This window comes from Amblyomma maculatum, unplaced genomic scaffold (genome assembly GCF_055883805.1).
Source record: "Amblyomma maculatum isolate TAMU_Amacu unplaced genomic scaffold, ASM5588380v1 scaffold_13, whole genome shotgun sequence".
Classification (NCBI taxonomy): Eukaryota; Metazoa; Arthropoda; class Arachnida; order Ixodida; family Ixodidae; genus Amblyomma; species Amblyomma maculatum.
Window position 1 is genome coordinate 30,846,525 of NW_028146738.1, and position 15,235 is coordinate 30,861,759.

The 15,235-nt window shown below is 46.1% G+C and overlaps 1 protein-coding gene across 1 annotated transcript in view; it reads right to left on the minus strand.

Annotated features, from left to right (window-relative positions):
* Positions 1-10,507: 10,507 nt before the first annotated feature.
* LOC146172501 (DNA (cytosine-5)-methyltransferase 3A-like) overlaps positions 10,508-15,235 on the minus strand; it is a 292,512-nt gene continuing 287,784 nt past the window's right edge. The window contains exon 18 of the mRNA XM_084585778.1: positions 10,508-12,201. Within this exon, the coding sequence (XP_084441904.1) occupies positions 12,054-12,201 (148 nt within the window). The 3' untranslated portion in view covers positions 10,508-12,053. The remainder of the gene's footprint in view (positions 12,202-15,235) is intronic.

Sequence of the window (15,235 nt, forward strand, 5' to 3'; positions counted from 1 at the left end):
GACTGCCTCGGGGAACTTTGTTGCGGGACAAATCACTGTCAGAATATGTCTATACCCTGAGTTTGTTACCGGTAGTGGTCCCACAGTGTCAATAACGAGCCTTCTGAACGGTTCCGTAATGACAGGCACCAACCTCATCGGCGCTCTCGATTTGTCCCCAGGTTTGCCCACATGCTGACAGGTGTCACATGTCTTTACAAACTCTTCCGCATCCCGAAAACATCCTGGCCAATAGTACTCTTGCAATAGGCGGTCCTTAGTCTTTTTAATTCCTAGGTGCCCAGACCACGGACCTCCATGCGACAAGCGCAACAGATCCTGACGATAACACTCAGGCACGATCAGTTGATCGAACTCAATTCCCCTGTGGTCTAGATACTTTCGGTACAGGACGCCATTTCTTGCTTCAAAACTGACATCTTTTTTATGATACCTTCTTTTAGATTGCAGCGGATGTTCTCAAGGCTGCGATCCTTTTGTTGCTCGGCTATCAAAGCAGACTTGCTGACATTCAGCAACACGTTAAGTCTCTCTGACGTAGGCGCGACGAACAAACCTGCAGATAGCTCTTCTAAACTACCCGTGTTGGGCATTTTCTCTCCTGTATCCGGTGCCTTCAATTTTTCAGGCTCACTTGTGTGTGCAGCGGAGGTGGTCTCAATCTCAGCATGCTGTGTTCCTCCGACCCTTTTTCATTGCTTGACAACCTCATCTTCGGAACTACCGCCTTTGCAGCTAGCTCCTGAGCTCTAGATCTGGTTAAGGCTAGTACGCTAGCCTCTCCAAAAACAAGCCTCTTTTCGCGCAAGAGGTGATCGGACTTGTTTGAAAACAGGTACGGGTACTGAGGAGGAAGCATAGATGACACCGCAGCTACTGTCTCAAGTGCGCCGAAAGGCCCCTCAATAAGCACTTTGGCTATGGGCAAACACACGCTGTGAGCTTCCACTGCTTGTTTGATCCACGCGCATACACCTGTGAACATCTCTGGTTCTATGTAAGAAGGGTGAACAACATCCATGGTGGCCGCAGAATCGCGAAGCACTCGACACTGTTTCCCGTTCACGAGGAGGTCTCGAGTGTACAGTTCGAGAAGCTTCATGTTCTCGTCACTTCTGCATAACGACAAAAACACGATCTTTGGTTTCGTCTCTGGACACTGCGCCGAAAAATGACCAGGCTTCTGGCAGGTATAACAGATGCGCGATTGCCTTGCCTCGAACCTCTTTTTCCGTTCGGCTTCGGTTACCACCGTCGCTTTATCGTCGGCCGGACTGCTTTGACTCGCATCCGCACCACTTTTATTCTCCTTAGCTTTAAAGTGCTTGAACTTCGGCCTCTCAAACTTAGAGCCGAATTCCCCCTGTTGACCGTCCTTAGCTCCACGAGCCCGACGCGTCACAAACTCTTCAGCTAGCTCGGCGGCTCTATCCACCGTACTAACACCTGGCCTATCCATGACCCAATACTGCACGTTCTCGGGTAACCGACTGTAAAACTGCTCCAGCCCGAAACACTGCAGAACCTTATCGTGGTTACCATACGCTTTTTCTTCTTTGAGCCACTCATACATGTTTGACATAAGCTTGTAGGCAAACTCTGTATACGACTCACATTTGTTTTTCTCATGCTCTCGAAAATTCCGACGGAATGCTTCTGCTGACAGCCTGTACTTTCTTAGCAGACTCGATTTCACTTTTTCGTAATCCTCTGCTTCCTCTTTTATCAAGCGAGTGATTATGTCTGCCGCCTCACTGGGTAACAAAGTGACCAAGCGCTGTGGCCACGTTTCCCGAGAAAACCCTTGCTTCTCGCACGTTCGCTCGAAGTTAACCAGGAACAAACCAATGTCCTCTCCAAGCTTAAACGGCCGCATTAGGTAACTCATTTTGAACGATTCCCATTCTCCTGCACCGTGAGCCCGACTTGCACTACCAGCGCGTCCCGCGTCTACCTCGATACGTTTCATTTCTATAGCGAGTTGACGATCCAACTGATCTTTCTCTTGCCTTTCCTTACGGTCACGTTCCTCTTTTTCTAGCCTTTCCTTACGTTCACGTTCCCCTTTTTCTAGCCTTTCCTTACGTTCACGTTCACGCTCACGTTCCTCTGTTTCTTGACGTTCGTCAATGATCTCAAGGCATTCCAAAAGCTCGTCATCTTCAGCTTTCGACTCAAGAATAGACTTTAACACTTCTGGTTTTCTGAGTTTGACAAATTCAGACCCAACTCCTCCGCAAGCTCCAGCAATTTCGGTTTGCGCAACGACTTCAAATCCAAACCCATGGCTGTTCCGAGTGCTGCCTTCTCTACTGCTCACTATTGCCTTGCTTCAATTAACCCAGCAACAACGACAACACAATTACCAGCTCTGTTCTCTACTTAACAAAAGCCTGGCAAAACTCAGTAGAAGAAAGTCCCGCACTCACCAAACCTCGCAGCCAAGAATCCAACGTAGTCGTTCCGCTGCAGGCAAACAGTCATCACACAGGGCTCGTTGCACTGCTCCCGACTTTCCGCTGAGCTGCTTTGATTCACGGGTCACGCCTGGGACATCTCCGCTCTTCCCACCAGATGTTGCACCCCGGGCAGGCCTGGCTCGTTTCACCGACCACCGTCACTGCCTGGTCGTCCTCGTCTCTCCGCTGTTCACCAGTTGTTGGACGACGTTATCGTCTGGCTCGTCCCTCCAACCACGGTTACGGCTTGGTCGTCGTCGTCCCACCGCTGTTCACCAATTGTTAGGTTTGGGTCGCGTGCGCCTGGGTAGCGTACCGCTGCCAGCAGTTATTACGTGCGGCGCACGGCCCCTCGGTAGCGTTGGCCTGGCGGCTCCGTGGACGGCGGACGGCATCAACGATCCCAGCAAAGACGAGGCGTCTTCTAACGAAACAACCTTTACTAAAACATCATGAAGGAACGGGCAGAGAAGCTGACCCGGAGAGAATACAGACACGTTCACACAGCTGGTGTCTACCCAGTCGAAAAAAACTACAGAACTGTGTCAAAAATACGATAAAATATCCTGTAGTTCTGTCGTAACCATCAAATTTTTCTGTAGTTCTGTAGTACTTTTGTGTAGTTCTGTAGTTTTTCTGTAGTATATTTCTGTTGTCTGTAGTTCTGTAGTACTTTTCTGTCGTAACTACACATATTTCTGATGTTACTACAGAATGTTCTGTTGTCACAACAGGTTTCCCGTCAAAAACCGCACAGAAAATCTGTCGTAACATCAGAAAATTTTCTGTAGTTTTTTCCGACTGGGTAGCGTCGTCTCAACGGCGCGTCAAAGTAGTCTCTATCCCAGCAAAGTCGGCCGCTGCTTTTTATAGTTCTTCCAGTTCACATGGAAAGGGTAAACCCTCACAGGAAAGGGAGAGCCAAACACGTTGGTTCACGACGAGATGACTCAATCGCAGGTGGTCCGACCTCATCTCATCCACCTCCTGCAGACGGACGAGGGCGGCGCACTCTCTCACGAGCTCCAGGCTTGGCCGGCGTTTGCACACACACGCACGCACACACATTTGGCGCGTGGCAGGATCCCGTTGAGACTCGCCCGCGGGAGGAAGCGTTGCGCGGCCGATGAACGGCGCCGAAATGGCCGATCCGCACGCGGTTCTGCCTGTTGCTATGCGGTGGCCGCGTCAGCTGTCCCACTTGTCGGTGGCCAAACGTAACAGGGGCAAACCCAGCGGCAAAAATCCGAAGCCCTCTTTAGAGAGCACCTGGGCCTTAATGAAATGGGTATAACAAAAATGAAATACTTTCCTCAAATCCCATGTCGTACACGATGTGGTCGCTGATCTGCGAGCCCCACTTAGCCTTCACGATAACAGCGTTGTCTTCTACAATCTCTCAATTCTCAACAGAATCCACATGGCTGACTAACAGCTCTCCTTTTTCTCTCAATTCTCAACAGAATGCACATGGCTGACTAACAGCTCTCCTTTTTTGACATTTGCGCTGCGAAAATAGCCACGGCTGTCGGCGATTTTCTTAAAACCCCATCGAAGCGTGTACATTCCTGCACACTCGCTTCAAACACCACTTCGTCCAAGCGCGAGCTTAAAACGTGGAAGCAGGAGCGCGCGCGCAAGGCAGCTTTGTTTCAGGGCGGAAATCCAAGCGCGCCAAAAACACGCGCAAAGCGAGTAGACTGCGGTCAGGGCGCGCGCGCCAGCAAGCAGCTTTCAACAAGTCGAGCGCGCGCAAAGCGAGTTGCTTCCGCGTGCAGAAGCAGCAAAGACACGAAAGCATACAGGCGAGCTGTTGTGACAGCCCACAACACAATACACTTCCCCACATTTCGAGCGTCGCGGAACCACTCCAGCCATGTTTTAAACTCAGCTGCGACACCTGTTTGTATGCCTACGAAGCCACGGTGTCGGGTCGGCATGAGCACTCACAAGGAGAGGTAACGCGAGCGGCGCGAGCAGCACACGAAGCCGCCAAAACACTTTCGGTCAAGCGCCGCATCAGCGCCGCGCCCGACCGATGCTTCAAAATTTTGCCGCTTGTGGAGGCCAAACGAGGTTGGGTTCCCTATAGGGGAGGTGCCTGAACGCGCCGCTCTCCCTTCGGAAAGGGCGTGCGAAGCAGACGCTCTAGGTTCGCGCGCGTCCCGAGAGATGGCATATGCACGCTGCGGGCACTCCTGTGGAACATATTAAAAGAAGGCATCGGTTCTGAGATAATAGAGTTCCTACAGGAAATATACCGGGATAACAAGGTAGAAATTACGTGGGAAGGAATAAGTGATACGGAAGACGTCAAAGTATGCAAAGGATTAAGACAAGGCTGTCCTCTATCACAGCTGCTGTTCATGCTTTATATGATAAACCTGGAACGGAGCTAGATACAAGACAGTAACCTAGGTTTTAACCTGTCATATAGATTAGGTGGAAAGGCGGTAGAGCAGCGCCTCCCCGGTTTGATGTATGCAGACGATATTGTGCTGTTAGCTGAGAGTCTGGAAGAATTGCAAACTCTAGCTAGGTATTGCAGAGACGACAGGGACGCTCTAGGCTTCAGTTTTAGCGCAGTTAAGTCGGGTCTGATGATTTTCAACGGCTCATCTGATCAGGGTCTTAAAATACAAGGCCATGAAATACCTAGAGTAGCAGAATATAAATATCTGGGGGTATGGGTAAACGAAGGATTGGCATACATTGGAAAGCATGAACAATCACTTAAGGCCTAAGGGCGAAGGAATGCCGGGATAATGAAGCATAAGGCATTTCGGGGATAAAACAGGTATGAGGTTTTGAGGGGTATTTGGAAAGAATTATGGTGCCCGAGCTTACTTTCGGAAATGCGGTTTTGTGCCTAAAATTAGAGGTACAGTCGACATTAGAAATAAATCAGAGACCCGTTGGACGATTAGCACTAGGTGCCCACGGCAAAACCACAAATGAGGCGGTAGAGGGAGATATGGGTTGGGCATCTTTCGAAGTACGGGAAGTTCAGAGTAAAATATTATATGAGGAACGCCTGAGTAAATTGAACAGTAACAGATGGGCAGCTAAAGTATTTAAATACCTGTACTTAAAAAGCGTTGACTCACAATGGAGGAAAAGAACTAGGAGACTAACTAGTAAGTATGCTAGTCACAAGGACGGAGAAATAAAGAGCATTAAGTAACAGGTGAAAAACACACAAGGTAAAAATTAGATAAATTCGATGGAAAGGAAACAGAGTGTGGAATTATACCGAAAGTAGAAAATGCAGATCAGGAAGGAAGATTTCTTTGATAATTCAAAAGGCAGTGCCCTACTTTTTGAAGCTAGATCAGGGTGCCTTAGAACACGCAGCTACAAAAAGAAATTTAGCAATGGAGATGACGCATGTGCTGTATGTGGTAACTCCAGTGAAACAATTGACCATATTATACTCGAATGTAATGGTATCGATCCGGAAGTTGATGCAGGCGCAATCGCTGTGCCTGAAGCTCTGGGGTTTAGAGATACCAGTGGCCGGGTGAATAAACCGGCGATGGAAACTAGCAAAAAACGACTGGAAGATTGGTGGCTTAAAAGCAGAGAAGTGACATAATGTTAGTAATGTAGAAACAAAAATTTAATAGATAGAATGATGGTTTAGTTAACCAATCTAAATCAATAATTAAGATATAGGGGAAAAAATGAGCATGATAGCTACTGCTAATACCCCGTTTCAAAGGGGACTCTCCTATATTTTATCCATCCATCCAACCACTAAAGTCACTAGAACTCTGAAATTTGAAAGTACCGCAATCAGCGGGCGGCGCGCGGGCAACATTGTTTGTTGTTGGCAGGAATGGTCCATCGCGACGAACACGTCGTCTGCTAGGCGCGGAAAGCTCCGCTATGTAGCTCGTGGTGTCGCCCTTACCAACCGATCGTTGGTTAGGATAGGATAGGAAAGACGTTTGTTGCTCTAGAAAGGTCTTGCACTAGTAGCACACAAGAAAGAAGAGGTCCATCTTCCTTCTTCTCATAGGGTCGATGCCCCTATTCCAGGGCTCCGCTGAGCATCGCTGCTCGCCGGGCGTGCTGGATCACACCTTGTTGACAACCCAGATCGCCGCTGGAGAGCTGGCTCTCCCACTGTTCCGCACTCGGGTCTTTACGAAAGCTGTCGTATAACGAAGGTTTTTTTTCCACACCACGGGCACGTGTCCCGATATTGCGACGGGTAAATCTTGCTCAGGATATGCAGGTTTGGGAATGTACCTGTCTGCAGTGTTCGCTATTACAGTGCTTCTTGTTGATTTAAATCACGATGAGGCGGCGAATAGCGGATCCGTACCCCCTTATAGTAATTGAATGTGTGAGTACGTAGGGCCGACTCGCTCCGGTAGATCGTCTGATTGGGAGGAAGCTCGGCTCGTATACCCTCGAGCTACCTCGTTGGCGCGTTTGTTCCCTGCTATGTCAATGTGTCCTGGCACTCAGTAGATGTGTGTGACTTTTGGTGCGGTCGCGCTGTGGAGGAGCCGGTTTATTTTACGCGGAAAATAACAAATGAAAGTATTTAAGAAGGAAATCTTACGTGAGATGAGAGTTTATGAATGCATTTGAAGCGTTGCATGGCTTCAAATCGAAGCCACGATCGTGTTTTTCTCTCCCCAGGCGTGCGCGCCCAGCAAGATGCAAGCTTTTTCATAGTGCTTCATTTGTTGCGGCGCAGGTTATTCTGCCTTATATAGCCGAAACGAGTCATTCTAAAACGCTCGCAAACGCGTGTTTTCGAGACCAGGCAAATTCTTTACAGCAGTCATGTATGCTGCATACGTTCACGTGAGAGCTTGCCTGGAATGTGATGTGTATATCAGGTTATTTATATTTTCTCGACATTTTTTGTTTCATGTCCTGTGTGTTGTAGCGCGCCAGTTGGAGTGACATGTTAGGCGGTTCCAACTACGCTAGCACGAAAGGCCCTGAATTCGCGGCTAGATGGCCGCCCAGTGGAACCTTTTCGCGGTTACTTACAAGGGGTGGAGGAAATTGGGTGAGGCGCCACTTAGTAAATAATTAAAGTTCCAAGCCGAGGAGAACATTTGGGTAAGTCTTGACATGCAGGCAAGCTCTGCGAATGAAAACGGTAGGCTAACGGAAGAATCCAGTAACCATGAGGATATAATGTGCTCTCAAAGTAACTAAGCACGGTGCGCGACCCGTGCTCACCAGCATGTTTGCAAGGTATCAGTCACACAGCCAGCTATCCACAAAACACAACGCTATTTTTACCGCTGAAGCCATCCTACTCGAAAAGTAGTGTGATGCCCCCCTCTCATGACATTTCCTTGCTGTCAGTTCCTATTGTTAGCGCACGTTACAGAACTCAATGTTATTTAATTGGACACACAACTATCACGTTCGGCACCCTTCATAGTCTGTGGGCTGTGTCAGGAATTGTTTTGTACTTATTTGAAAAAATTTAAATGAGTAACATATTGATACGTGGCAAGGTTAGTGCACGAAGGTTATTCCAGGATGACAGAACACAAAGCACAGAAGCACAGCAGCGACAACCTTCTAGCACCAAACGTTGCTACCACTTTGTCTTCTGCTGTGTCACTGTTGCTGATCGTTGTCTTCTTTAACATCCAGCGATGCAGGGCATATATGTAGCATTAACTCCCCCCCGCACCACGAAAAGCACAGTCCAGGTGCGTACTAAAGACGAACTACTGCAGGGGTAGTACGGCTTCATTCTGGCGACATGAACAATCTCGGTGCGTGGCATAGAGGACTGTCGCGGCGGATATACAGGAAGGACCTCGTATGTTGCAGGAGTGCCGTAAAACACGGTAGGGTCCTGCGTAGCGTGACAAGAGCTTCTCACACAGCCCAACTTTACGAGCGGGAATCCAGAGTAAGACGAGAGAGCCCGGAGAGTAGTGGACATCCCGGTGGCGAGAATCATGGCACCGTTTTTGAGAATTCTGGGAGGAGGCCAGTCAGCGGCGAGCAATAACACGGGCGGCGTCAGCTCGGGAGATGGCGTCACGAACGTAGCAACAGGCGCTAGCGGTGGGAGGCAGTACACTGTCAAAAGCAAGGGGAGGGTGGCGGCCGTATAGAAGATAAAACGATGAGTAGCCCATTGTATTGTGACGAGAGGAATTGTACGCTAACATTACAAATCGCAAAGTAATATCCCAGTCACGGTGGTCATTCGAGACATACATTGACAGCATGTCCGTGAGCGTGCGGTTGAGGCGTTCGGTGAGGCCGTTCGTTTGTGGATGGTAAGCGGTGGTAAAATATAGTGCTTAATGGAGGAGTACCGAAGAATTTCGTCGACTAGTCGAGCAAGAAAGCAACAGCCATGGTCAGTGAGCAGCTGGCGTGGAGCAACATGAAGCAGGATGACATCGTGGAGAAGAAACGCAGCCACGTCAGTTGCACAGCTGGCGGGTATCGCTCGGGTGACAGCGTAGCGCGTAGTGTAATCCGTGGCCAAAGCAATCCATTTATTCTCCGAAGCAGAAAGTGGGAAAGGCCTGAGGAAGTCAAGGCCAACTCGGGAAAACGGGTGTACTGGGATGTCGATCGGCTGCAGGGATCCAGCCGGCATAACCGAGGGCTTCTTCCGTCGCTGACACCCGTCACAAGAAGCCACGTAACAACGAACAGAGCGATAGAGGCCTAGCCAAAAAAAGCGCCGGCGGACGCTATCGTACAACGAGATACGCCAAGATGACCCTCTGTGGGTGCGTCGTGCAACTGTTGAAGAACGGTGGTACCAGGTGTTCTGGGACTACGAGCAGAAGTTTAGCGCCATCTGGTCGCATATTCTGTTGGTATACGCTATGCGCAAAACGCCGACAACGCCGCCTGTCGCCAAAGCCGCAAAGCGTAGGCGGGCTCGGTCAGGCGCTGTTCGTGTCAGCGTCTACGTGCGCGCGTCGTGTTTTCGTCTTTGGTAGCGGTTTAACAGACATAACGCTGTTGTCAACCTTTAGCAATGTCCGGGACGAATTGCTGCGTAGTTGGTTTTTCGAACACACATAAACCTTGCCAGGAACATGTTTGTATAAGTTTCAGTGATGCTTCACGAAAACGACGGGGGCCGTGAATCGCGGCTGTTTGACACAGGAAGCAAGCAATCACACCGAATGACATTTGTTCAGGTTAATGTCATTTTTTCGACGCGCTGCTACACGACCAAAGCTAATGCCATTTCCCAATTATGTTAACTGTGATATCCAAATATTGGAGCGCATTCAATATGGTGCTAAGATGAAGGCACTGTGAACGAAAGCAGCCTTTAAATTGACATTCATGTTTTGCATACCTTGTAACCAACCTTTTGATTAGGACTGTCAATTACGACGTTAGCGGATGTGTAGGCGGCATTTGTTTGCGCAATGGTACGGAAGGTGCGCACATCTGCGCTCCACTACGAAACGCGTACGAGTTTCAACAATGTACACTTTCCGCACTAAAGAAAGCGTTAGAGCAACACGTAAAATAGGCAGTATCTAGTGTACTTTCCGACGGTGACTTTATAGAGCCTTCGAGTATTGCCCTAGAGCGCAGCATACTACAGCCTCATTGACTCCCGTACGTTTTCGCCAAATCGTTCTCTCGGCGTATTAGGGCCCGTCGAAAAATGCTCGAGCTTAGCCTCATCAAGAAAGAATACTGCAAATTAGTAACGCTTGCTACACCGGATGCCGAGAGCTTACCGCAACAACGCTGCCCGCGAAGGCGGCTAACGACGGCGCTCTGGCCGTGTGCTAGGCCCTAGTCGTCGCTAGGCCTAAACGGTTTCGCATAAAAGCCATCGCTAGAAGTGCTTTGGAAATACAGCTGTTGTGAATCACAGTGGTGACAGTCATTCCCCCAAAAAATCACATAAGGCTGCAGTGCGCCGTTACTTGACTGTTTCTAAACACTGGTCCAGGTGGAGAGAACTCTGCATACATTGAGATGACAATCCACACAAAAAAGAAAGAAAACAAAGGGAGTCATGAAGAATAAAATTTATTGGCACAACTATGGCCAGAAATGCTAGGAAAATACTGATACTGGCTTCTGATCTAGAAGCATATTTATCATCTTCTGTTTTTGAACTGAACATCACAAGGACATTTCAAAGAAATGATATACATCAAAAACATTACTACAGCAAATTTGAATATAACATACAGCTTGACAAATATGATGCAACATAAAAATAGGTAGTCAAAACATTGCTAAGTGTCCCACATTATTTAATTTTTCAAAATTATAGCCATTTAAAAAATTACCTGGAGATTTTCAGTATGTTCAATGCAAAAATAGTTCAGAAGTATAAACTTTCACTACAGCCCACATTTCAGAATATACATTATTTTCCCCTGTAATCATGCAGCATCAGAATTAAAACTGACTAAAATTAACAGTGCCATAACTCACTCACTTGGCACAAACTGCCTTAGGCAGTAGCTTTCATTATCACAATATCTGTTGCCAACTCCAAGCATCACCACAAAAATGTGGCTTAATATGTACACTGACACATGCACATGGTTTAATACACGGCTTGCAACCAGCAATTGCAACAAGAAGTGAAGGCAGTTTTCTCTGACAGGAAAGTGTACATGCTGCAAGAAATTAGTACTGGGAAAAAGCAAATCGGTGTCTGCAAACAGCTTGAAATAGCCCCATCGACAATCATGACCATTGTGAAAGAATATTGTTAAACTTCATTGAATGCTGAAGATGAGGTCATATCAAACTGCTTTAATGTGCATGAAGAAAGTTTGCACTTTCATCATTGAGTGCAATAATGTACCCAATGAGGTGTGAAAAGTAGAAGGGGTAAGGCTCTTTAATTGGCTGTGTGAGCTGCATTTGCGAGAATGAAACTGATTTCTAGAAATAAAGGGCCTTCGAAGTAAGTGAAACATTTTCAATTGAAATCTCTGAACACAAGTCTACTGCCAACATACGTCATTATTATACCTAGGTTTGACCACTGGGCTATAACCATGAGCATTTTATTACTTTCAAAATAACTATTGATTTTTGGCAGTCCCTTGCAATTTGTTATGTCAAGGTTAAAATGTACAACTTAAAATGTGATTCTGATACAGCTCAATATTGGCTTATTATCATTAAGAAAAACTTTACTAATCTAAAAAATGACAATTCTCATGGAAGGCTTATGACACTTAAAAAAGGACTAGATTGACTAGAAAAAGAAACAAAAAATTTTTTGTTGCATGTTGCCTCTGGTTGGGCTGATTGAAAGTATTCTAGAAATCAAGTAAACTTATGAAAGTATAATAAGCGTTTTTAAAGGTCAATACCTCATACTGTGGCCACTGCAATTCTTCACAACTTCTCCATCCACCCAGACAACCACTGAGCATTCTTCACTTCTGGAGAAATTTGAGAAAAATTTGTTGCCTTCCTTGAACCAGCTTTCACCAAATGGTGGAAATTGGTTAATGGCAAAAAAGAAAATACAATGGCCATAGCATGTGGTATTACCGTTTAAAAAAATTTATAACATTTAGAAAATGACTTTTTCTAGCTTAAGAAAAAAATTGACAGTGGGTATATTTAGTGGTCGTCCTAGGTGCTGACCAGCTTGAAAAATGAGCGGAGTGGCCGCAAAATGTGGCAGACGACCGGCACACTCCAGGACTTGCCAAGAAGCTGTCGGCGCCTTCCAAGTGAGATGTTGCCAACGTCAGTGTAGTGACGCGGGAACCCAAACACCCTGTACAGTGATGAAGAGGAAAAGAACAGCTTAGACAATGCTACGTTATCATGATACAGCAGTTAAGCACTGAAACAATGCTGTAGTAAATTGCTGCTTTGATTGAACCTCTATGCAGGCACTACATAAACAGGGCATCCTTTTTGGGCATTCATTTTTTCTGCACTAAACAAAGAAAGAGAAGACCTAGATATAATTTGTGCATTTCTCTCCATGTAAGCACACGGAGACTTTGCAGGCATTTGACACAGTACAAAACATATGCATGCCCACTGGTACCTGAAAACTACTTGTGAGCTTAAACCAGAGCCATAGCATTGTGATTAATGAGAATTGTAAGTAATGTCTAAAAACCACATGTCATTTCAAGTGCATTGATATAGTGAATTGTTTCTGGCTGACCACCCACACAAAAGTGTTCCTGCTGCTAGGCCCTCAACATCATGATTCGAAGACTGACATCTGAGAGACTCTCAAGTATGCTTGCAACAGTAAAAACAAGCATTTTAAGGGGAATTATGTTGTATGCAGGATAGTTGAATCTAACTGGCACAACGATTATGCCAGTGACAGGAGTGTCACTTGGTTGTAATTTAGCGATTTCTATAACATACTTTGCTGCAGAACACCATGACGAATAGAAAATGTTTCAAGATAGTCTATCAAAACTCGATGGAAAAGAAAATGAAATCGCCCATTTGTGTCGAAACTTCAAAAATAAATCTTTGGTGGAGATGAAAAAGAATACAAAAGAAATGTTGCATTATATTGTTTCCACTAATAGTACCTAAGGTGAAACCAGCAAACTTCACCAGCAATATCACAATCATCTGAATCATAGCAGCAGGCTCTGTGAAGCCAAAAAGACCAATTAGGTGCATTCCTACACAAGTTGTCCTGAGTTCCAAACCAAAGTTGAATGGCAATCATCTAACCCATTGTAATGAGAGGCTGCGGTAACCAGCTCCTATCTTGTGGCACAGCTGCAGGTGGTGAACTGGGCTTTCAAAGTAGCCAAAAGACAAGGTGCGATGGCAACATCACAAAGCAAATGAAAAGAGGCCCATTGATAGTCTGACAAATGTGAAATTTTTCGAATGAAATAAAGTATTTGGCACAACCACCAATGACAGTGTAGAGAACAGTAAAAACACTTCCCAATTCTCAAATTGCTACCCTTATTGCTAATACTATGACCTTCACAATGAAGACATGGCACACAAGATTACAAGATTACTGATGCAATTTTTACAGTAACTGAAAATTAAAATGCATTATCTGAAAATTGTATAGTTCAAAACAGGGCCCAAAAGATACCAAGTGAATTATACTTGGCACAGAACTTGCTTCTAATGTGAGTGGCTGCACTTTGAAAAATCTGTTATTTTATGCTAACATTTTCTGAAATCCATAGAAAGACTTGCAGTTCCATCCCTTAACTGTGTACAGATGGTGACAAAGTCTTGAAGAGCATCTGAAACTTGACACTGCAGATTCCCAAGGAGAGAACTGCAGAATGTGACAGCAAGGGTGCACAAGAAAGGCACATGCTCAAAAAATTTGAAAACACAGATGAGAAAACTTTCAAGAACAAAAGTAGGCGGGGAGGTTCATTAAGCAAGCAAGTAATACTGAAACATCGGCCTCGAGTGTTGATTGTTGCTATTGCTATGACTACTACCCTCCTCTTCAGCTAGTACTTTTTCACTGCCTCTTGAAGGAAAAACTTTATCAATCAGATTTCACGGTACATTATTATGAACCAATGCTGATCTGCATGTTTTATGGATGCTGTGGCACCACTATCTGTGGGAGAGAGTAGTCAAACCTGTATATTCGTATTTTGGTTATAACGAAATCACAGAATTTTCCCTTGAAAATCTCATATAAAAGTTTAGGAAAGCTGCGTCATACATCGAACCCCAATTTCACCAGTCATTTTATGTATCAAACTCGGCACTATGCACTAGAAGGTGCTCTATCCCCAAGGACGATCGCATCACCCTCGGCCGTTTGCTGCATGACATTTTCAAGCGATGCACAGAAGGAATGAGAGTACAGTTCAGCAATGGCTGATCTTAAGCAGAGTTGGGCCCTTTCCCCAAAGGTTCGTTTGTCTGTGATGATCATTTGCTGCACATCAGTATGCCATGTTTGCAAGCCATGTGTGTGAAGGAATGAGAGGGAACTGGTTTGGCAACAGCCGGTATAGAACAGACACAGCCAATGCAGCCATGATGTTTGGAAGAGGGGAAACAATGAGATAGGGGAAAGAACATAGGGATGTGCCCATGCTGCAGAGCTTTCTCCCTCTCTTTCCTGGTCTGTATTCGCAGCAGCACGCACTATGCATGCACCAACAAGCCAGCCTAGCCCGTGGGATATAGATAGTCGGACAGTTTCTTCATGCTGTTGTGAATCCTCTGTGCATAGTGCTTGACGTGCAATGCATGTCTCGTGTCACCATGCTAAATGTGCAGCATAGCACAAGCTATGGCAGCTTCAGATGTTAAGATGTAAGATTTTTGTAGCGAGAGCTACACTAGCCACAGTCTCACCATTTCACCGTGCCTGCCTTGAGAAGAAAAGTAAAAGATGAAAAAAAAGAAGACAGATAACTCGGTAAATGGTAGAGGCGAACGACAACAAAGTTACTAGGACAGAAGGTTTCTTTGAAGGTTGTGACAGCTGTGTGCTCCAGTTCGACGTAGAGACAATGTCATACTGCTAGAAGTCTTCGACGCCCGAATGACAAAGGTCAATGAGAGTCAAAGGGCACTCATACATGAAGCGATTCCCCTATGGCTGAAACTATAAACTATGTTCAAAAGCCATGTCTTCACTTTCAAACCGAATCTAAGCATAGCCATGCAGATTGTCTCTCACATAACTCCAGGTTTAACCACAAGCTAAACCACAGCTAATTATTTTTGCCAGAGTCAGCCAACCTTGCACCTAATGGCAGTGTAGAGTAAGCTACGGTGGCTGCGGACATTAAGGGAACCTTAGTTTTTAGTTTTTTGTTTGCGAGAGT